The sequence below is a fragment of the Hyaena hyaena genome, unplaced genomic scaffold, assembly GCF_003009895.1.
Source record: "Hyaena hyaena isolate Hyena2069 unplaced genomic scaffold, ASM300989v1 scaffold_261, whole genome shotgun sequence".
NCBI lineage: Eukaryota > Metazoa > Chordata > Mammalia > Carnivora > Hyaenidae > Hyaena > Hyaena hyaena.
The window spans coordinates 1834062-1859025 of NW_024080893.1; the positions used below are offsets into that span (position 1 = coordinate 1834062).

General features: G+C 36.7%; 1 protein-coding gene across 1 annotated transcript in view; it reads left to right on the forward strand.

Annotated features, from left to right (window-relative positions):
* The window catches only part of LOC120240752 (ankyrin repeat and sterile alpha motif domain-containing protein 1B-like), a 928108-nt gene that overhangs the window by 490916 nt on the left and 412228 nt on the right, over positions 1 to 24964 (forward strand). Inside the window, exon 12 of the mRNA XM_039245581.1 lies at positions 2445 to 2625. Coding sequence (XP_039101512.1) covers positions 2445 to 2625 — 181 coding nt within the window. The remainder of the gene's footprint in view (positions 1 to 2444; positions 2626 to 24964) is intronic.

Consider the following 24964-nt stretch of genomic DNA (forward strand, 5'->3'; position numbering starts at 1 on the left):
TTAAAGCTTTGGGTAGTAAAATTCAGAAACATGTGTTTATGAAACAGAAGTAAAGAGGTGCCTGGGTGACTCAGTAGGTTAAACGTCCAACTCTTGGATTTGGCTCAGGCCATGATCTCATGGTTTGTTAGTTAAAGCCCTGTATCAAGATCTCATGGTTTGTTAGTTAAAGTCCTGTATCAAGCTCTGCACTGATAGTGCAGAGCCTGCTTTGGATTCTCTGTTTCCCTCTTTCTATGTCCCTCCCTTGATTGCATGCTCTTTCTCTGTCTCTCTCTCTCAAAATAAATAAATAAACTTAAAAAAAAAAAGACACAGAACTAAAGGAGTCATATGTATCAGTTGGCTTGATCTTTATAAAGTTTGTGAGACAGAACATTATACAAATTTGGCCCGTTGCTTATATATGAAGTGAAACAAAATCACAACACAACACAATAAAACAAAACCAAAATGATGACCATACCTGAGTTTCCATTGGAGCCAGTGTCATATTTCATGCCTTTTAATTGCTGTTATATCATCTAGTACCAAAAACATGAATGTGAAATGAAATTCCGTAGCCCTAAGGACATTTTGTGAGAAACCAAGCCAGACACTGTACCCCAAACTTTCATACTTCAAAGGAAACTGAATCCTATGTGGGTACTAATTTGAATTCTACTACTGAATTGATATATCATAATAATAAGTGACTTGCTTGTATTACAGTGCCTCTAAAACTCTTTTTTCAGAAAAATATTGCAATGGTGATATAATAAAGCATATTGTGATCATTTGCACCCCTTATATTTAAAAAAAAACCTGTAAATTAAAGACCTCTTCATTATCATTGTTTATTTAGATTATAGACTAAAGGTTACCTACTTAAAAACAAAAACATGATGAGCTGGAAGAGAAGGAAACTTGAATATTTTGCAAGAAAATAATCTATGGAATATAGTGGTTAAATAAAGCAGCATTTGAGGGAAGTGATCAAAATCAATCAAAAGTGAGGTGCCCGGGTGGCTCAGTAAGCTAAGCGTCTGACTTCGGCTCAGGTCATGATCTTGGCGGCTCGTGAGTTCGAGCCCCACGTCAGGCTCTGTGCTGACAATTCAGAGCCTGAGCCTGCTTTGGATTCTGTGTCTCCCTCTCTTTCTGACCCTCCCCTGCTCACACTCTGTCGCTCTCTCTGTCAAAAATAAGCAAACATTTAAAAAATAATAAAAATAGGGGCGCCTGGGTGGCTTAGTCGGTTAAGCGTCCGACTTTCGCTTAGGTCATGATCTCGCGGTTCGTGGGTTCGAGCCCCGCGTCGGGCTCTGTGCTGACTGCCAGCTCAGAGCCTGGAGCCTGTTTCAGTCTGTGACTCCCTCTCTCTGACCCTTCCCTGCTCAAGCTGTCTCTCTCTCTCTCTCTCCTAGAAATAAATCAAACATTTAAAAAAAAATAATAAAAATAAACCAAAAGTTTATTATACTTTGGAGGTAGTAAAGTACAGTAAAATTTATTGTAAAGAGATTGAAGCTAATCTTTTGTTAATTATTATAGGAGATTGTTAATATTTCCATAATATAACTGAGAATAATAAGTAAGAAAACTTGGATTGAATCTTGGGAAATGCACACAATTCTGAGAGCCAAAAGACTGCCAAGGACAATGTTAGAAGCTCTGCTAGTTAGGAAGAAAGTGTATATAATTAAAACTATAGAAAAAAAAAAACAGAAAATTGCTGTAGGGAGCAATTCATTACTGACAAAGGATGTAAATTATATCTGCTATTACTCCATGATTTTAACTTTTATGTTTAAATTGACTTTTCTTTCTATTTAGGGATTAATTAAAATCCTTAAAAAAGGAAATCAAAGTTCACTATAAATACCAAGTAGATTCTTAAGTCCTGGAAAATGTTCTATATACTTTAGTTAATACTGATGATCAAATTCCAGCATATGGTACTTGGGGAAAATATCTAATGCTATCAATTCCTTGGACTATATAAAGAACAACAACACACAACAACAACAAAAACAGAACTGCTTTAATTATGCTTCAACGTTGTAAGAGGTTTTCTTTTTATTACTAGACTCTATATCCTCAGGGTCTGACAAATGCCATATGTTTAATAAATGTTAGTTAAATGAAAGGTGACTTTAAAATTGTGACTTTCTGAATTGATTATTAAAAAATTGGGGTACTATATTTGTACAGTCTTCTGGGGAAATCTAACAAAAAGTCTAATTTATTTTATCAGCTATGCCAAAATATTTTTTATTAAACAATTTTTTCATGGTTTAATTCATCCAGGGATTATTTAATATCTCTCTGTAAAGTACAATTATATTTAAGTATAAAAAACAGATAGTTTAACTGATAAAATCATCACTCAGATTAAATCAATGAGATTGGGCTGAAGATGAATATGATCATATTAATACTCTCATCATACTTATTTATTTTAGCCTAAACAACGAACATCTATTGTGTCTTCTCTGGATTTTCATCGAATGAATCACAACCAAGAATATTTTGAAATCAACACGTCTGCAGGGTGTGCAAGCTTTACTTCCAACCCTCCTGTTAGTCCACTTACCTCTTCTGTGGGATCCACAGAAGTCACGAACGATGGAACTAGCCATGCAGGTAAAGCAGTTCACTTTATGTAGCTATATTTTTGAACTTTTAAAACTAAAACCTTAATGAGTTGAAGGAATTAAGAGGAATCTTTGTACCAATTGCACTGTGCTTTCCGTTCCTCTACAAGTATAGCAATGTAGAGCATTACAATTTTTGTCAGAGTGTGGATAAAATATTCTTATTGAATATATTAATGGCCTTTCAGGGGTTACATATTCAAAGATGATAATTTAATGCTATTATGGCAGTAAAACAACCAGAGACATGCAAATGCCTTTCTTCCACTGCTATTTACCCTTCTTCACACAGTGGTATCAACTCAATATATGATTTTGTTAATAGCTAATTTGAGGCCCCAGAACCTGCATCAACCTGGTAAGATTGAGTTGGATGGTTGGCCTAAGTGGGCTTTCAATCTACTCAAACCAAGGTGAAATTGGAGAGGAGAGTGTGAGGAAATAAGGCTAGGGGTAAGGAGAGGATTGAAGAAAGTAACCACACCCACTGTTAACACATACCTGGTTCTACCCAGTCGAATTTGCAATGTTTCCTTTCTCTGGGGGCAAGAAGCTAATAACTGGTAAGTCCAAATAACAGAAATATGAGAAGTGGGGCCTAAAGAATTTCCTTACTTATATTAAAGTAAGTGAACTATTCTACTACTTTCCTTCAAAGAGATATGATTTTTAAATATACTAGATATGATTAATATGGATTTTAGAATCATAAGGCATCATCTATATGGATATTCCATGTAACCTTTGTTCAAAAGAGTATTGTGTATATGTATAAATGTATGCACTGTACTTAGGTCCTTTGCTCTGACTGTACTTTTAAGAGCTCTGAGACAAACATTCCAAAAATATAGCCAGAAAATTATTTTCCCCTAGGAAAACTAATGTCTAAAAAATAATGATTAATGAAAGTGGTGACATTGATATTTTATGGAAGCTATTATCTAATCTTTTCACAGCAACCAGAGTGATATTTATAAAAGGTGAATCAAAATAAGCTCAGTGGCTTATCACTGAACTTTGAATAAAATCCAATTCCTCACTATGGCCAGTGAAGTTCAGTATAACCTAGCTCTGACCAGCTCTTTAACCTAAGCTTTAGCAAACTCATCTCAGCCCATACTTCTTTTCTAGGCATTCTAGTGTGGGGCTTTTGTATGTTGGTTCCTGCTGCCTTGAATCTCTGTCTTCAAATTTTCATGTGGCTGAGTGTCATTTGAGTTTTGGCTCAAATACACTTTCTCCTAGAGGCCCGTCCACATCACCATATTTTGAGTAATACCCTCAATATGATGACAATTGTAAAAGCAAAGATGCAAAAAGAACAATCATAGTAATATCAATAACCAGTAAGTTTCAAGCAAATACTTTAACACTATGTATCATACACTATTTTAGACATTCTATGTGTATTAAATCATTTAAATCTCATAACAGATATGTGTATTAGGTCCTATTACATATAGACCAGGAAACACAGACAGAAGATAAATAGCTAACTAGCCCATAATAGCAGAGCTAGGATTCATGGGTGGTAGAGTCCATGTTCTTAACCACTTTTCAACATTGCTATTGTCACTCTGGTCAAATTATCCTCTTTTCCTTTTTCCATATCCCTATTCATTGCCTGAAATTACGTTGTTCACTTGTTTACTTCTTTAATATTTTCTCTCCTCTTTCTAGAATTGTAAGATAGAATGAATGGATCCCTGATGCATTGTGGGCACTGAAGTCAGGCTACCTGTTTGTTTACTAACCATGGACTAAACATTTTACCTAGATATGAGACTTAATCTCTTTATGCTATTGTGTTCTTAGGCATAGAATTAAACTAACAAGTAATTAATTACATTAACTTACCCTATAGCCTGATAATGCAGTAGGGTAATTAGCACTGTGTCTGGCACATAGTTAATGCTCAATACATGTTAGTAGTAGTCATTATGATATTAATGAAGCCTAGCATTAATTCATTGAACATAAAACTTTATTATATGTCTGCTATGTACCAGATTTAACTTTATAGGAGAGGAAGGATGGGATATGATTTTTGAATAAAAATGGTATGTGGATTCCAGAAAGGGTTCTGCATGTATAATTATTACTCAATTAATACAGATTTGAATAACTAGTACCAGATTTAAAATTCTAAAATGGGAGAAATGACAAGTACTCTGATTCTTGCTTTAGGAAAATCTTTCTCAGCTTTATTTTAGTTAGTACACTGAGTGTTTCTTTGGATGATTAATTTTTGAATTTTTTCAGCGCGTCCTTTGAGGTAGATAGAAATTTTATTTATTTATTTAAAAATTAAGACTCAAAGAAACAATGGGTCTAGTTTCAAACCTCTGACCACCAGAGGGAGAGGATAAAAAAACACACATTTTACTGCTGCCAGGACTCCAGTGGTACAATCCAAAATGTGTGGAGAAATTGTAATTTGCCATACATCCAAAATTGATATTTTCAGGTCTGACCTTAGAAATGAAATCTAATCTTTTAAAGGTTGAAGTAGTTTCAAACAGCATGTTACTATGGTTTCCTAATGTAATATGTCACCTCCATATGATATCAAAAATTTTAGAATAGATTGATCTTTAGTAATAGTGTGGTAGGACAATGCTGATTTTTTCTACCTAAAAAAATAAAACTTTGAATTTTATAATAAAACTTTTAAGGTAGGCACTTACTAACTTGAAACATCTTATACATCTTATACCTTATTTATGTGAACACATTTTGTAAACTATGGAAACTAATATTCTTCTTTAATGCTATCATCATTAATGTTATTATTTTTCCTCTCTAATATTATATTTTAAAATCTATAGTGACCTTAAGATAGAAATAGCCTAGGTCTGTACATACTTATGTAGGGCTGACCTTTTATTGAATTAAAAAATATAATCTAAATTGTTACATAAATCTAAGTTTATTTTATCAATAATGACATGCACAAAGGAATTAATCTTGACAAAATGTTATTGATAGAACAAAGACTAATATACCCTCAAAAATGAATTGTATGCTATAACAACACTTTGAATAAGTGACCAAATGAGTTTATTATAATAGACATTTCAAGAGTAGCTTGAATTATAATGAAAATTTTCTACTTGAAAGGCACTGCCTTATATAAACCAAGTATCAATTTATGAATCATCAAAAAAAGTTGTTAAAATGAAAGACCTTTGGAGTTGGACAGATTTAGGAATGATATAAGTAGGTTTACATTTAACTAGAAAGATCACTTTAGTATTAAATGTGGTAGATAGATTTGAGATGGGGTAAAATTGGAGGTGGGGAGAAACAATGCCATCAGCAATGGAAAGATGTAAATGGATTTGAGAGATATAGGGAAAGAATAATCAACAGGGTGTGATAACTGATTGGATGTACTGCGGTAAAGGGGAAAACTTCAAAGAAACCTCTAAAGTTTCTGATTCTTAAGCATCCTAGTCAAATCAAATTGCCGAAATTCCCTGAAATATGTAAAATTTGTAAGCAAGAAGGGGTGTGCAGATAGATCATGTAGGACCTAATAGGCCATTCTAAAGACTTTGACTTTTACTCAAAGTGAAATGAGGAGCAAATTCAGGTCTTTGAGAAGAGTGACATGATCTAACTTCTATTTATGAATTTTACTCATTGTGGTTGAGATTGGATTGAAGGGGAACAAAGTGGAAGCAAGAAGGCCAGTTCGGAGGTTATTATAGCAGTAAGTTGAGAGATGAAGCCAACTCAGCTCAAAGGTGAAATAGGGGAGGTATAGAGAAATGGGTGGATATTAGTCATATTTTTAAGGTAGATCCAATAGGATTTCATGGTGGAGTGGATGTAGTATATGAGGAAAAAAAATGAGGAAAACGGCAAGATTTTTGTCCTAAACAACTGTCAGAAAGGATTTGCTATGGTCTGAAATGTGAGAGGTTGTCAGAAAAGCTGGTTTGGTGAAGAGGGAGAAATACCAGAAGTTCACTTAAAGTTTGACTACTTGGTGTCTGAATAGATGTATCACATAGGCAGCTGAAGGTCCAGTCTGAAGATACAAATGTCACTATATAGATGATATGGAATGAGTGTAGGTAGAAGACCAAAAACCAAATTCAGTGAAAGAGGGGATGATGGGCAATACCAGCAAAGGCTATGGAGAAGGAATAACCTGTTAGGTAGGAGGAAATATTCTGGTGAGTGCTGTGTTCTGAATTGAGATGAAGAAAGTTATTAAGAAGGAAAGAGTTATCATCTCTGTCAAATGTAGCTAACAAGTTCGGTGGGATAAGGACGGAGTCAGAATTCACTAGTGGATTTAACAATGTAGAGGTTTTTACTGATCTTGACAAGAGTAATTTTGTTGAAATTGATGGGGCAAACGCTGAACAAAATAGATTTAAGAGAGAATGGGAGGATGAAAAAATTTTTTAAAAAAGAGGACTCCTGGGAGGCTCTGTCGGTTAAACATCCAACTCTATTTTGGCTCAAGTCATGATCTCACAGTTTGCAAGAGCAAGCTGGCATTGGGCTCTGTGCTGATGGCATGGAGCCTGCTTGGGATTCTCTCTCTCTTTCTCGCCCTGCCCTTCCCCTGCCTACTCTCTCTTTCTCTCTGTCTCTCAAAATAAATAAACATGGGAAAAAAATAAGAAAGAATGGCAGTAAAGGACTTCTAGAGCAAATATAAATTGCCTTTTCAAGAAAATTCTTCCAGGGAGAACTGTAAAGTTGTGATGAAGGAAGAGAAAGAGAGAATGGGTTCCTAAGAGGAGAGATTGGCTTTAGACAGAGGCATGGGAAACAGGCAAGAAAGAAGCTTCCAGAGTGGGTACAAATGCTGGAAAGGGACCCATGTGGTGAGAATTTGAGAAATACGTGTTCTGATAGTTTCTATTTTTTCTATAAAGAAGCAAGCAGCAGTATCAGTTGAGAACAAGGATAGAGAAGAAGGTGTGGAGGTTGAGGAAAGAGAAGAAGGAATAAAAGAGTTGTTTGGGAGAAAGAAACAGTGAATGGAAAAGGGAGATATGGTGTAATTGCCTGGCAGCATTAAGGTCCCATTTAAGGTTCATGTTTGTGAATTGAAAGTTGGATTGGCCGATGTAGTTCTTTCTTTTTCTCCAGCTCAGTTCAAATGGAGGAGCACAGGCACATAGTTTTTGGAGAAATGAACTTTACACTTTGGTTTTGTCAAGTGGGTATATTGAAGTGAACTAAAGAGCAAGGATACATGAATGCGAGAGAAAGAGAGTAATGTTTGACCATAAAATTTAAGATGGAGAAGTAAGAAAAAGAGGACAATAAGGGAACAAGTAACAGTGACAGATTTAAAGGATTTAAATCCTTTGGATTAGAGATTCCAGTGGGGTCAAAGAATCGCTGGAGTCAAGGAACTAAAGAAAGGGACTGGGATAATAAGAGGTAGATTCAGAGAGGGGGATATACCAGAAACCAGGAAAAATTATAATTACTGGTAATTACAGAATCTGAGGATTATAAAGGTAAGCATCTGAGTTAGTCTATCCCTCCACAAAATGGCCTTAAATTGGGACACCTGGGTGGCTCAGTCAGTTAGGCAGCCAACTTCAGCTCAGGTCTTGATCTCACAGTTGGTGGATTCGAGCCCCACATCAGGCTCTGTGCTGACAGCTAACTCAGAGCCTGGAGCCTGTTTCAGATTCTGTGTTTCCCTCTCTCTCTGACCCTCCCCTGCTCATGGTCTCTCTCTCTCTCTCTCTCTCTCTCTCTCTCAGAAATAAATAAAACATTAAAAAATAAAAATAAAAATAAAAAATGGCCTTAAATAATGTGGTTAAATCAATACAATTTTTAGAAGAAATATTTGATGTATAGAATCATGCTTATTTCAACATTGATCTGCATGCGTAATATTTAAATTAGTCTATCCATTTACCTATGTTCACCACTTCTGTACTTTTCCCTACCCTTTCCTGAGATGCCAAGACCTCTTATGTTGTTCCCTGGCTGCCTTGGGCCCTCTGATAATGATATTTGATTGAGGATTGCTCCTTTAGGGGACTGGTTCTCCTCTTGGCCACCATGCATCTTCCTTTCAAATGAAACTTTTGAATGACCTGAGACCCCGTCTGATAAGATATATCAGTCTTTGGGGTACCCCTAATGGTTGCCAGTGTGTTCTTTTTGCTCAGGTAGCAGGGTGTTTTTTTTTGTTTTGTTTTTTTGTTTTTTGTTTTTTTAATAGAGACAGTGATAGGTGGTAGAATTCAGGATCTATTTTAAAGGTAGAGGCAACATATTTTTTTGCATGGATTGGATGAAGAGTGTGAGAAAATAAAAGAGACCAAAGGCATGACTCAAGGATTTTAGGGTCTTTTGACCATTGGAATGATTAAGTTTATATTAATTGAGATGAGGAAACTCGGTTTAGTATATTTAAATTTCAGACACCAATGGATATCTAAGTAGACAGGCCAAGTAGACAGTTGAGACAGTAGGGTAGGGCAGGGTGGGAGGAAACTATGTGATGATTTTATATTTATCAAAAGTAAAGGGTATCCATTTTAAAAGATTGAGAAACAGTGCCTTACCTCACAAAGAGTGGCCTGTGAGATCTGAGTTCCTCAGTGAAGATGTCCTAGACAGGTGGGTTGTGAATTACTGGGGGAAAAGATGCTAGGAATGACCAGTTATAAAGATAGTTCCACTTTATGAAAAGTTATATCCAGAAAGCTCTATGTATGAAGAATTTTGTTGGCTAGCCCCTTTGGAACTTGCTAAGTAAGTTAACTACCCTAGGTAGCTAATTATCTCCAGTTTTGTTAGTAATTTCAAACATTACCTCCTGCTGAAGAAAACTTTTGGGGAGAGGGGATCTAAAAAGAATAAGGTAGAAAAGTGCTTCATCACAAGTGGAAGAAATAACAAAAACAAAAGCTTTTAAGTGCTTAGCAGCTTAGGATGCTTTTTTACAAGGGAGAAGAAACATTAGAGGAAAACTAAAATTAGAACAGAGAGGGTGGCATGGACCTTTCACGCTGCTCAAGGATTGCCAGAAAGACAAACGAAGGCCTTCCTTTTAATTAGTTCACACGAACTGAAAATAGACCTCCTGAAGCTGAGACAGTGTTATTCCAGGAGCTACTGGACATAGGCAGCTGAGGGGGGCTTTGGCCTCCAGCTGGCATGAAGACCAAAGCCAGGCTGCTGAGGTGATCATTAAACTCCATGCTGAGATTTAGGGTGAGCTGATCCAGAGGAAGTTAAGGGCTAGTGAGAAAGATGTGTAATCCTTTCTTCAAGGTTTATTTCCTTAAAAATATGCATTAAATAAATTGCTTGAATTATTGATTGTTAAATTAAGTGCTCTCAATAAACCATGATTTTAGGTAGCCAAAGGAAAGCTTTTAATCTCAAATATCATATATATGTAATAGAACAATATATTCTTACCAGTTTTTGATAAATCATAAAATGCCTCTTCTATACTTACTCTTTTCCTGTTTTCCCTTTGGAATCTCATGACCTTTTTCCAGTGCCTTTCTACACATATCATACATCTCACAGAAGGCAAGATATACAAGTTAGTAAATGTTTGACAAGGAAAGAAAATATTGAGTGTTTTTTAATACTTAAAAATATGAAAATATCTTACATAGTTAGATGTTGGGGTAATGTGGCTTAGTGCAAACCATTAGGTGGGAACTTATTATTCTCAGTAAAATTAGTTGAAATAAGACTATTGGTTTATTTTGGCAGCATAAAACAAATATATTAACTCAGAGTATGGCTGTGAGACTTTCTGAATAACTGATCTCATACAAGAATCTGCAGGAAGAATTTGCTAGGAAGTGTTGGTCTCTGAGAGACAAAGAAGAATTAACTAGGCCAAGATAGGGTGGGAAGATTATTCTTCAAAGGAGGACTAGCATGTTGAAAAAGAATCCCTCTGGTAGAAATTAACACGAAACTATAGGTTCCAGAGAAAGAGGAGATGTGGCAGGAGCTGAGGCCACAGAGGAAGTAAAAGGCCCATCATGCAGCCCTTGTAAGCTGTGTTCAGGATTTGGTCTTTATCCTAAGACCAAAAGAAACCTAAGAGCAATGACAAGTCACTGGCATGCTGAGAAGCAGAGAGAAAGGATCTAATTTGCATTTTATTGTCTGATGACTCCTATTTTCTCTATGAACTAGAAGCAAAGTCATCCTTGGTGAGTGATCATGGGGGCAAAGATCAGACCATTGAGGAAAGTGGAGAAAGTTTAAATTAGCTTTCTGTTCAAATTCCTAACAAATGGTTAATATGGGGGCCCTGAGGGCAAAAGAGAAGGGACAGTAGGATGTAGGTATCCCTCCCAGTGTACCTACAGCCTGTGCATGATATATATAGTCCAAGATCATTACCAGCAGGGCCAGATCTTTTTGGCTGCTCACCTCAGCTCATCTGTCACTAGTAAGGTGAAGCCTCTATGTCAGCCACATCTGCCAGCAGTCCACTCTGTCCTCTGCTGCAGTTACCTCTCTCCTTGCCAAGCTGGTCCATGGAAGCCCACTGGGCTTTTAGCCCAGATGCCTCTGAAGCCCCCTTCTGGAGGCCACAGGAACCTCTGGGCCTCATTCAAAGGACACTAAGCAGGGCTCAGAAAAATTTATTGTCAAGATCTTGCCAGTACATTCCATGCAGAACTACCAAGTTCACTCAGAATTGGCCATGCCCAGAATCTAGATAGGATTTGGAGCCTGGGTCCCTCTTTCCTCATGTTCTTCCAAAACCCATTATATTATAGGCTTCCAGATAAAGCTTGGAAAGAAAATATAGAACTATTTTCCTATCCTCCCTATCTCATTCAGCCTTTTCCTTCTTAAAATTTTTCAGAAGCTTGTATGTACTTTTTCTTCTCTTACTTCTCTTCTAGTAAGTCTCTAGTCTAGACCTGGGGGAAGAGAGGCTCCCAATGAACAAAATTTAAGAATAGAGACATATCAATAACTTCTTTGAAAAAATACCATTCCTATCACATTGAGCCAGTGCCAGTAAATGAAACAATACATGAATGTAACACATGCTTAATTAATGTAGCTTCATAAAGATTTAATAGCTGTGACCATTATTATTTTTTGTATTGCTATTACTGTATGTTTAGGCAACAAGCAGAACCCAGACTCTAAGAATTCAGTACAAAGGCAGAACAGCCAGGTGCTAGGAGTCTAGCCAGGCAACCAGAATCTTAAATCCACAGTGTTGCTTGGAACTGGCAGGTCAATCTGCTGATGAGCAAAATTGGAATTCCTGTTTGTTCTGTTTATGTGTTCTAGGGTATGAGGGCAGCAAAAGCTAGAGTTGTGTTACTGCTGGAAAAAGCCAGACTTCTACAAGCACTAATCTATCCAAAATTATAGCAGAAGCAAGAGAGCAACTGTTCCAGAGAGATTTTGTGCTGAAAAATTGTTTTTAAATTAAGCTTTTATTAACTCAATTTTCTCTTGCTTTTACCTTCTGTTAATTTGTGTGAAAATACTACTGTTTTGTTAGCTGGAATTTTCCTTGAGATTCAAATCCAGTGCTACATATATCTTCTCTCTAATTATCTTGTCTACTTTAGTTTGCTTGATAGATTTTTCTCTACCAGACTGTTTATATCTCTTGAAAAATCTCCCTGATATCAGTTATATTTGTGTGATGTGTATATATATATAATCATTATAATTAAATATAATATGATAGGAGAAAAGGTAACTAAATTTCTTTCTTTTATGGAGGGAAAAAGTTATTTCCAGATCTGTGCTTTGGAGAAATCCCCTCTCTACTGTCAAGTGAAAACAGTTTCCAAACTGCTAGACCTTTTCCTCTATTTACATCTTCTGTCTCTACAATCTTCTTTGGGAGAATATTTTCCTTTTTCTTCTCTACACCTTGTCTATTTGGAGTGGTGCCCTCTCTGGGGTCTACTTGGGCCCTGGCTCTTTAGCAGCAGCCTTCTCTTTTATGCATCATGACATAGTGAACAAACCCATGACAGAACTTGTTCCATATATGCTCCCAGGTGATAAACCAATTGTTCCCTGGTGACCTGGCTCTAGGCTCTAGTAATATCAACTTTTGTACTTAACTTGTGGAATCTGTTATTAGGCAGAATTCTGACATGACCCCAGGATTCCTGCTCCCTCTTTGAGTTTATATGCAACCCTGGCAACACCTGGATTGCAGCCTGGTGAGACCCTTAATCTTAGAGGACCCATTAAGATGTGCTCAGACTCCTGACTCATGTAAAATGTGGGATAATAGATACATGTTGTTGTGAGACACTGGGTTTTTTTTTATTTGTTATACAGAGGTAGAAAATAAATACAATGTCCAGTGTTCTCTTGATTTGGGAGGAAAGGAGACTGTCTCCATCTTCCCTGGCTCCATAGGAACCTCCCTGATCAGCACTCATCCCTTGCTCTCATTGAAGATTATAAACATGGTTGAGACCGAACAATTTTTAAATTGTCTCTTTCACCCCACATCCCCAAGTCCAGCTCAGTTAATGCATTTATATATTATCTGTAATACCATTTTCTAGCTAAAAAAAAATGTAGCTTTTATTTTAATCGGTACTAGTCATGAAGCTAAAGCTCTAAAAGTGAAATCTTATGACATAAGCCAGAGGGTGAGAGACTATATTAGGGATTATACAAACCTGAAGTTCTTAAATTATTGATGTCTTCTCTCAGAGCTAGCTTCCTCTTAAAGCTAGCATAGTTAATTTTGTTAGCATATATCTGACCATGCCATTTCACTGCTTAAGATCATCTTATATCTTGTCACTATATAAGAATGTCCAAATGCCTTAGCATGTCCAATGGGCCCTTGATAACCTGTCTCTAACTTGTATTTATTTACCTCTACCCAAATATACTGTGTACTCCTAAATATACCATTCTTGATTCATAGAGTGCTCTTCTGTTACCTTGGAATGCCTTCACATCTAATTCATCTGGTAAACTTCAGTTCTTGTGAGAAATTAGGCTAAGGGTGACCTACTTTGTGAAGCCTTCTCTAATTCCAACAACTCTTTCATCCATGTGACCCCTAGCACCTTCACACACCTCTGCTAGTAGATATTTTATAGTATTTGTTTAGATGTCAGTGGGCTCCTTAAATGAAGGGATTATGTCTCAAATAATATATCCAGCGCCTAGCATAGTGACTGACTTATAATACATGCTCACTAATGGAAAATGATTGAACAACTGAATATTTGCTTTGTTGGAATTCTCCAACCTACTATGTACAACTATGTACCTATATGTATATAATAAGGCTAGACAAGTTTTTATTTTAACTACATTGCATTCTTCTGAGCCATGGAGCCCACCTTTCATTGGTTATTTTACAAAATGCCTCAGAGAGAAATGTCATTTTTAATGTAAATTTTATTACATAATTGATCTGATTTCACAGATGAAAAGATAGCAGTCATTTACATTGAAAAGCTATTCAGTTTTCTTATATAATTATAAAGTAGTTGACCCGGCATTGCCAAAATCATTAATATCATTCTAGGAAGCAATGTATCTGACAATGTACACTAATTCATAATTTTCTTCTCCTTTTCCTTTTAGTGGGCTGATGTCTAAGGCTTCATTTAAAAAATAGGAATAATAACTTTAGTGCTCCATATTCTTTCACAATGTCAGAGCAAGACATAGAATGACTTTCCTTTTTCTCTTTCCAGAACCGATTTTTTCCTTCACCACTGCTTGTGCTAGTTTCTTCATTAGCCGTGTGTGAGGTTGAGAATATTGTATTAGGACCTGGAGGCTTGAGAATTAGAACTTAACATATTAGTGATGAACAGAATCCAATGTGCAGAATGAATGCCACTGACAGAATTCTAACCTCTGGCAAGCAGGTCACAGGATCTAGAGGGAATTCTTACTTGTGTGTGTATGTTGGTTTTCCGTAGCATAGTTCTTCTTACTTAGGAAAACTAATAGAGTGGAAGACAAATATGCTGCAAAGAATCAACATTTCCTCTAGAGTCAAATATATAATTTTTGTATTATCCACCCTTTTAGATCTAAAACAGGTCTATTGTATGTCTGTGTTCTTTGTTTGAGCACAGATGTCTCTGTTCTTTTTATTAACTCAGATAAGCGTGAGTTGACTATGTAAAGCTAAGAATAGATTTCAGATTTCCTTCTGGAAAGCACATAGCACATGTGAAAGGAAGCATTATCAACCAAACAAATCTTTTAGTTCCTAATAATTAGCATTTTTACAAGCTGTTGTCTCAGATGAAGGATTTAGATTATATATTGTATAACTTTAAAGTATTTTTTATATTTCTTCTTTAAGTATCAAGTAAATAATACTCATCTTCATTTAAATGTAAAGGAAACCTGCACCTTGGTTTTAGTCCCTTAACCCATTGATGTGCTGTAGGTAATTAATTTGCAACTGGGTTTTGTTTCTACTATTAATTATAATCCTCTAGAACAGGATAACATTACAATAAATAATATGTATAATTCTCTAAGCTAATTAATTTTCTACTAGCAACATATTTGTTTCCTGAAGTTGCCATATAGAAAATTAAAAATAGAATATCAAATTCAAAATAAACCTGGACCATTTATCTATCCCTCATATTTGATATATTCCCTTTCAGGCAATTATTAGCTAGCCTTTAAAATAATCTTAGGGGCACCTGGGTGGTTCAGTCAGATAAGCATCCAGCCTTGGATCAGGTCATGATCTCCCTGTTCATGAGTTTGAACCTCCCCATCGGGCTCTGTGCTAAGAGCTCAGAGCCCGGAGCCTGCTTCAGATTCTGTCTCCCTCACTCTCTGCCTCTCCCTCACTCATACTCTGTATCTCTCTCTCTCTCAAAAATAAAAACATCAATTTTTTAAAATTATTTTAAATATGGGTGCCTAAGTGGCTCAGTCAGCTAAGTGTCTGACTTTGGCTCAATTTACGATCTCACAGTTTGTGCGTTCACACCCCCGTCAGGCTCTGGGCTAACAGCTCAGAGCTTGGAGCATGCTTGGAATGCTGTGTCTCCCTCTCTCCATGCCCCTTCCCTGCTTGTCCTCTGTCTCTCTAAAAAATAGATTAATTAATTAATTAGTTAGTTAAAAAATATTAGTCTTAAATACATTTATCTAAAACTAGATCTTTATGATTTGATAAGAACTGGTATCATATGTTCATTATACTATCTTAGCAACCTCAAGCATATGATCAATTAAGGTTGAGGTCTTAATTATTTGTTGGTTATATATAAAATGTAAAACTACATATCAACACTAAAAATTAGTTGTACTATCAAATTTGTGAATAATACTAGATAGAGAATGTTCTTTTACTTGTTTAGCCAATACTCATTTAGCACTTACAATGTACTAATGCCCAGTCAGGATACTGGGTATACAAACATGGAAAGATATGGTCCCTTCTCTGAAAAACATTGTGGTATGAAAATAACTAAAGTGTAATATTATTATATTAGTATACTATGAACTTAGAGATAGGAGCATATAAATCTGCCTAAGAGAGTTAGAGATGGTTTCATAGAACAAATAATACTTGTCCTATGAGTTGAAGAATTTATCAAATGGATTTTGAAGGAATATAGTGAAGAAGAAAAGGAATAGAGAAAGAGGTAGAGAAAGTAGAGCCTTTAGAACCTGAGAAATATGGACATAAGTCCTTGTTTTGCCATTTACCATGATCTTTAGGTAAATGATAATCTTTCAGAGATGTGCACTATTTCTTTTGAGATAATGTAAATGGCCATACTTAGCATAGGAGTTTGTACATGGTAGGCACTTGATAAATATTGTCCTTTCTTACCTTCTTCGAGCTTCTTGTAGGTAGATAGGACAGATGGTATTATCAACATTCTAATTATGAGGAAAGTAGGTTTACAATGGTTAAGGAAACCTTAAAGTCACATGACTAAGTAGTTAGTTGCAGAGCCAGGATTAAAACCTATAACCTATAGCTTCTGATAAAACTTTTCCCACTACACTGCAATAAGGATTCCAGGCATTTCCCATACATTTAACTTTTTATTTGCCCAATAAATATTTCTTGAACATCTATTAAGTGTCAGACATGTTACTATACATAGATAATACAGAACAAATAAAGCCTGCCTTCATAGAGCAAAGAGTCCATCAGAAAAGGCAGACTTTATATCAGCAATTTCAATAAACCCTGTTGAGTGTTATGCAAGTGCACATTTAGGTGCTCTGGGAAAATGGGTGATAAGAAGATTTACTTTAACTGAGGATGTCTGGGAAGACCTGTAAAGGAGGGGTAATACTTTTGCCAAGAACTAAAGAATGAGAAGGAGTTATCTGGACAGAGAGAAGATTTTTTCCAAACAGTGGAAGGTTTGACAAAGGTTAAATGAGAATATGGTATGTTCAAGGAACTGAAACTCTTCAAGGATGGCAGGATCAGAGAGCATGAATAAAAGCGTGGCAAAATGTGACTCTACGGAGACTGACAGAAACAAGGTTGTAGAGGGCTGTACAAACATTTTTAAAGAGCCTGGATTTTATTCTCAGGGCAAAGGGCATTTTAGTTTCTGTACTGCATAAAAAACCTGACCAGGGGAGAAAATTGGGTCTGAAATATAACTCTGCTTATTGCAGAGAGGGAATGATTACTTTTTTTTTTTTTTTTTGGTCTTTTTTCAAATTCCTCACAAAGGCCCATACAGGCTTACTGTGGCCCTACTGGGAAACCACCTAAGGTTTTAATCAGTGGGATGATACCTAATTTGCATTTTTTCTTCCTCACTCTAGCTGTGCTGTAGCTTCCCTTAGAGTGTGCAAAATAAGGATAAGTGAGACTTGGCATAGGTGACTCAGTGACAGCTTAGATCAGAGCTGTAGCTCTGGGGAAGAAGATAAGTGAGAATGTTTAAGAAGTAGAATTTATAGGGGCGCCTGGGTGGCTTAGTCAGTTAAGCGTCCGACTTTGGCTTAGGTCATGATCTCATGGTTTGTGGGTTCGAGCCCCGCGTTGGGCTCTGTGCTGACAGCTCAGAGCCTGGAGCCTGTTTCAGAGTCTGTGACTCCCTCTCTCTCTGACCCTCCCCTGCTCACGCTGTCTCTCTCTCTCTCTCTCCTAGAAATAAACAAAACATTAAAAAATTAAAAAAAAAAAAAGAAGTAGAATTTATAGGACTTATGATTGACTATGGAAGCAAGAGGTAAGGGAACAGAAGGAGACAGGGACGTTCCTCACTCTCCTGGCTTGGGTGGAAAGCCATAGGAGCCTCAGGTACAGTATCTAAGAATTCAATGTTGAGAAAAAGCTATTGGAGTTATCCCATGGTGGGAAGGTGCACAGATCAACTGAAATAGAGAACACAATAAAAGCATTTAGAAGTCCTTTGGGGCCAGCGGGCATGACATTACACTTAAAGTAATGGTTCTTTTTCTTCTTTACTGGAAAAACCATATCCCTTTGATATTCTCATTTACTTCTTAGGCTGTTGTATATTTCCATTTGGCTAAATTTGTTCTACAGGGACATTAGTTGTTACCTGACTTTAGTTCTAATTTAAAAGTGGGGGGGAAACCCTGTAATTATGAAAAAGATTGAGCATGTGGGCACCTGATTCATTTCCCTGGGTGGCATCATGACTCACCCTCATTAAAGTAGTTTTGCTGTGCAATGCCTGATGCCTTATCGGTTTTGAATTTTCTCTGCCCTGTATGAACAATAAGATAAGTTTCTCTCATGGGTCATTCAGTGCTCTTCATCTCTACTGTGAGTCAGATGTTTTGCATTTCAAAACATTATCCTGCCTACAATTTCCCTCCTTATAAATTATGCAGAAAACTTCTACCAACAACAGATTCTCATTTACTGACTTTTTAGATTTATATCTGTAAAACATGTTCTAGTTGTTTTGCTGTAACTTAGTGAGCAGTTTTATGGTCAACAATAAGGTGCCATTCTACTTGTTTCACTATCACTGTCTAAACATCAGGGTACCTCATTAGATAAGAACACAAACATCTGTAAGTAAATTCAAATACTGATAATTATGGTATGTGAAAAGACTTTCCTTGATCCTCTGTCTGCATCTGGTTATAATAGATTTCTTCCCTTTCACCTTCAGCCTCTCAGAAAGAGTTGTGTATACTTCCTGGATTCACTTTTTCATGTCTCAGTGACTTCTCAAAAATGATTCCACTATTGCACTGAAATCTGTTAGGTCCCTAGGATTTATCTCTTCCTAAATATAATGGACAAAGCCTTTATCTTAGTTGACCGATTTGCCACACTTAACTTGTCAAGCATTCTCTGCATGTGGCTCTGATATCTCACTCTCCTGGGCTTCCTTCTATCTCTCTAGTCTTGATCTGCCTTTGTGAGTACCTCTATCTCTACCCACTGATACAAGGTTACTCTTCTTCAGGGTTCTAGACTAGCTTCTCTTTTCTCTTCCCTTACTCTACAGACTGCTCCAGGACGATCTCAGCCACTTATATGGTTTTACTGCTCAGTCATATGCTGATATTCCTCAAAGTTTTATCTCCAGCCTAAACTTGAGTTCCACACCTTTACATTCATCTTCCTCCTTGACCCCTCCACTTAGATATTCCACAGATACTTCAAAGTAAACATGTCTGTGTTAGTTTCCCATAGCTGCCGCAAAACACTATCACAAACTGAGGGGCTTTACACAGTGGAAACTTATTTTCTCACAGGTCTGAATGTTAGAGGTTTGAAATCAAGTTGTCAGCAGGGCCTTTCCTTTGTTTCTCTACCTTTTCCTCTTCTTATAAACACACCAGTCATTGGATGTGGAGCCCTACCCTAGGTGTCTTTATTTATTTGTTTTGTTTGTATTGTATCATAAGCTTCATGATTATAGAGATTATGCCTTTCCATCATATCTCTGGCACCTACTACAGTGTCAGTAAATGAATTGTTGCCTAATAAATATTTATTAAAGAGAAGGATGAAGGAAAGAAGGAAGGCAATTAATTAAGAACTAATCCAAAAAAATGATAAGCAAGCCAAAGTAAATTTAGGTGTGAATTTTTAACACGTGGTCAAATGTAATTTTTTCTAGTCAATGTACTAATAAAATACATTAAGAATTATTCAAATATGGGGTGTCTGGATGGCTCAGTTGGTTGAGTGTCTGGCTTTTGATTTTGGCTGAGGTAATGTCCTCATGGTTTGTTGCTTTGATCTCCATATCGGGCTCTGTGCTGATGGTATGGAGCCTACTTGGGATTCTCTCTCCCTCTCTCTCTGCCCCTCCTGCACTGTTCTCTCTCTCTGTCTCAAAATAAATAAATAAACTTAAAACAATTATACAGAATTGGTCAAACCTTTCTTTGAGCTCATTCAGAAATTTCTTCTATCTTCTAGCAAAAATCCTGTGGTTACCACAGATATTGGGAAATACATTTCCCACTGCCTATTTTTGTTACTGTATCCTTTTACCCCTTCTTTATTAATGAAAAAAATTCCTACTTTTGTTGATAGTACTAAATTTTTCTTGAACATATCTCCAAAAAGGGTAAGGTAAAGCAATCACTAGCAGTCTAATTACTTGAAAAGAAAAGAAAAGAAAAGAAAAGAAAAGAAAAGAAAAGAAATGAAAAGAAAAGAAAAAGAAAGGAAAAGAAAAGAAACTATTTATATCCTAACAAAATATCTCCAGATGTCAGCCTGAAATAATGAAAGAAAGCACCATTTGTAATTTGCATCTGCTTACTTTTAAAACATTTAGCCCTCCCTACTATATAACTGATGAAAGCTCTTATTGAATATTTAGGCAACCGAGAAGTTAAAAGGGGTCAGACATACAGAGTTGTAACTACTTTGCCTACGTTAATAAATTTTCTCCCATGGGAGAATCTGTGGTAGACCCCTGTGCTTGTAATTACTGAAAATGCCCTAGGTTCAACTAAATAAGACTAGGTCGTGTAAGTATTGATGAGAAGAAAAGTGGGAAGTGCCTCACTCTCCCACAGCATTCATTATGTAGGCAAATAAGGATTTCTCTAGGGAGTTAATTGTATTCTTTTCAAGAAGGCAAGTCCTCAAAAGAAATTGTCTTGGTATTTTGCTCTACTTTGCTTTAGTGCTATTTGATGGTATTAAATTCATATAACTTTCAGAGCACATAATTATAATATTCACTAATTAAACAGAACAAGTCAACCAAATTAGATTCAGTTAGGAAAATGTCTTGGCATAACCCAGTGGGTCTGCTTAGATTTATTGTCACTAAATTATCCCAAGTAGACACTAGCATTCACAGCTTAGTATTTATTATTCTCCATCTATTTTTACTTCATTTTGACAAATTCAAAGCAGAAGATTCTAGCTTTACCGTATTGTGTGGGGGCCTCTAGGTACTTATGTAACCACTTCTAAGGCCTTGTGTAGCAATTTTTTTCAAACAACAAGATTCATTTTTGAATTCTGAGTAATGTTAGAGTAGTTAAAATGTTTTTCTTCACTTTAGCAATAAAAATTGTCATTTTCAATTAGATTTTTGTAGGTAAATAATCTCTGTTCTTACTAAGAAATGTTCTACATGTTTTGCATATATTAACTCATTTAATCCTTACAACAGTAGTACCTAGGTAAGTACTATTGACACCTGTGATTTATAGATAGGGATTTAAAGCACAGAGCCTTTCCCTACCTTTATATGGCTGAAAGAGAATGGAACAGGGATTTGCTTCCATACATTCTGACTTGGGGTCTGTGCTCTTAACCACTATGTTATCCCCCCATCAATAATCTTATTGTATCATATTTGTAATATACTTGATTTAAATTTTTTTTTTTTTTTTTAGATAGGGTATGTGAGGGGGCAGAGAGAGAGAGAATCTTAAGCACTTAGTGTGGAGCCAGTGGTGGTGCTCAATCCCACAACCATGGGATTCATCATGATCTGAGCTGAATCCAAGTGCCCCATATTTGTAATATAGTTTAAAAAATATAATGACTTTTGCTAATTGCAATTGTTATTAATTCACATAAAATTGATCCCTTATTACAGAATTCTTGAGAGTATAAATAGACCTAAAGAAGCAGACCTTTTCTTTTTGATTCACCTAATGCTGGAAGTATGTTTAGGAAGAAGCTTCTAGTTACAGAACTACTTTTTCCTTATTTCAGCCAGTATTTATAGAGCACGTCTTTTGCTTTAGTCACTGTTAGGCACTGGGATAGAGACATAAAAGTTTTAGTCCTTACCTAAAGGGAATTCAAAGTCCGAGGAGTTTTGCTTACTGGAGAAATAAAATAGCTTGTTGCTGACAGAGTGAAGGTAAAAAAACGTCTGGTACTTTAAAGAAAGGGATAAGATAATATGGCAGCTCCCTAATGAGATGCCATTGCTTGTATCCATCTCCCTCCATTGCATATACAATCTTGATGACATGTGTCTTTTGCTTAGAGATATCCCAGTGGATTATCACCAGATAGACCATAGAACTGAGTCAGGTAGTTATGTGTCAGACACCTTGAAGGGTTCTTTTCCATGTATTAACTCAATCAATTTAATCTATATGCTAATTCTCTCTAATAGACGTTATCACCAATCAGCAGATGGGAAAACAAAAAGATTAAGTAACTTTCTGTGGTCCATGGTAATAAATGATAATAATAAAAAAGATGATTCAACCTATTTTGACCTCAAATTTAGAGCTCCTGGTGGCAGATAGCTAATTTTTTTTAATCTTACATACAGGCCCAAATAAAGCTGTGTAATGAACATCTAGAATCTATAAGTGTATTCTCTTATTTTTAAAAATTGGAATTAAACTTAAAATCTCTTTTTAATTTGGAAGAGATGTTTCAGTTGCCATTGCTATACAACAAATCACCCCCAACTTAATAGATTAAAACTACAGAAATTATTATATTATAGTTTCAGGACAGGTTGGTATTGTTTCAAGGCTCTTATACAGTTGTAATCAGATGGTAACTGGAGCTAAAATGGTGGGGGACTGGAGGAGCTGGAAACTGGCCATGCATTTCTCTTTAAGTAGTCTTCTACTTCATGAGATTCTTCATGAGGTCTCCCTGCATAAGCAAGCTTGAGTTTCATCAAGGTGGTTTGTCTCAGGGCAGTTGGACTATATACATGGTGATACAGGGCTCCATTGCTAGTGTTCCAGATGCAAAGTGAAGGTAGCATTACTTTTCTGACTTAACTTCAGAAGTCATACAGCATCACTTCCACCACATTCTACTAGTTCCAACTGAAGCACAAATGTACCCAGGTTTAGTAGGAGAGGAATTAGACTCTACTTCAAAATGGGGGAGTGGCAAGGTTCTAGATGAACATGTGAGGTTGAGGATATAGCTGTGGCTATCTCTATAAAATTCAGTTTTCACAGTCTACCCTCTAGACTAACAATTCACATCCCTACCACAGGCAAAATATGCTCTCCTCTTCCCAAGATCCCTCAAAAGTTTCATCTCATTTAGCATTAGTCTCAGGCATGAAGTTCATCATCTCAATTGAATCTAAATACACTTGAGTCTCCTTAAGCAAGTTACCTTAAACAAAGCACTTAAGTATCATCCCTCTTGGTCAGAAGACCTGTGAACTAAAGAGAAGGTTATTTGCCACCCACATATCCATCATAAAGTGATCAGACAAGCATAGATTAACCAAGTAGGAACTTCCATTTAAAAAAAAAAAAAAAAGGAAAAGTCATCAGTCCAAAGAAATTCTGAATTTCAACCAAGTACACATTGCCTGTTCTGTGAATACAGCTCATTTCTGCTCCCTGAGAGTTGTTCTCCATAGCTCTTGGCTCTGTCCTCTAGGTTCTTATCCTCTCTTAGTTATTCTTTCTTTTTATAAGTGATCTTTGTATAAAACTAAATGTCGGAGGCCGGCTCCAGCAGGTCCAGGGGTCCCTGAAGGATGGACAGTGTCGGCGAGAGAGAGAGTGAGAGGGCCCCGAGATTCTTTCTGATCACCAGGCAGACATCTCTGTCCTGTCAGTTTTGGTGTCTTTATTTAAAGGTTCAGCAACAACATGAAGTCAGAGAAAGGTATTGCTACAATGGGAGGCCTTTTGCGATAACAAGTTTTTGATAGTCTGCAGAATTATCCCAGTCATAGTGAATTTACAACCAAGGAATTAACAGGATGCTCTTAGTGAAAAACAGGATAACATATAGGTTAAATTGTATATAGGTAAGCTAGGAGTCATTCTGTTTGGCTCTCAAGAGAATGAATGTTTCTGAATCGGTTTGTTTGTGGAAACTATCATGGGGACCCTAAATGTGTCAGTCTTTGCACCTGGGTTTTTGTTTTAGCTACTCTTATCTATCCTCATCCCAGCTGCCAGTGTAAGGGAGCGTGTTTGTGGAATGTAGGTCTTGAGGAAGGCACTGCCATGCTTCACCAATTAGCAAAGATATATGTAGTAACTATGTTCTGCCCTTATCTGTACCTTAACTCCAAAATAGACTCTTTGTCTCGGGGCCAGGCTCAATTGTAACTCTTGTGTTCTTAACCCCTTTTGTTATCTAAGTCTTGGGTCTGCAAGGCCCATAGGAAGAGCCTTTTGACAATCACCCACAGAGCTTTCATCTAAAACCTCATTTGTAAAGGCAGGAATATGCTTTCCTTATGAGGTATCTGTGTTCAGAATATTGGTTTGATATGGAATATTATGAGGCCTGGTAAATACCAGCAGGCTTATTTACAACATGAGCCAGTAGTAGCAGAAGGAGATACCAGTTTTCGTCTCTCATGGCAGGAGCTGTGCAAGCACTGCCATTTCCTTGCTGTGACTGCCATCCAGAGAGGCCGGTGCGGCTCCTGGCAACTAAACAATCTTCTCAGTTTGATTCTTGCCTACACTAGTTCTAGAGTTCGAAGGCTGCCTTTCATTTTGTACTATCACTGTTCCTTTTATTTATAAAATGACAATGGGTATCTGAAAAGAAATACATTTTTACTTCCATGATACTGTTGTCAGTCCTTAGTGAAACACAAAGTGAAAATGGCAATGGCAATCTCCTTTATTGACCACTTTAGTTTATTACCTTACTAGTTAGAATAACTAGGTAATACCAGCAGAGAAATAAGTCCTCTTTAAAAGTTGTATTATATTTTCAAGGTTGGTCTTTAAGGAACTACATGGCAGGGGCGCCTGGGTGGCTTAGTCGGTTAAGCGTCTGACTTTCGCTTGGGTCATGATCTCGCGGTTCGTGGGTTCGAGCCCCGCGTCGGGCTCTGTGCTAACTGTCAGCTCAGAGCCTGGAGCCTATTTCAGAGTCTGTGACTCCCTCTCTCTCTGACCCTCCCCTGCTCGTGCTGTCTCTCTCTCTCTCCCCTAGAAAT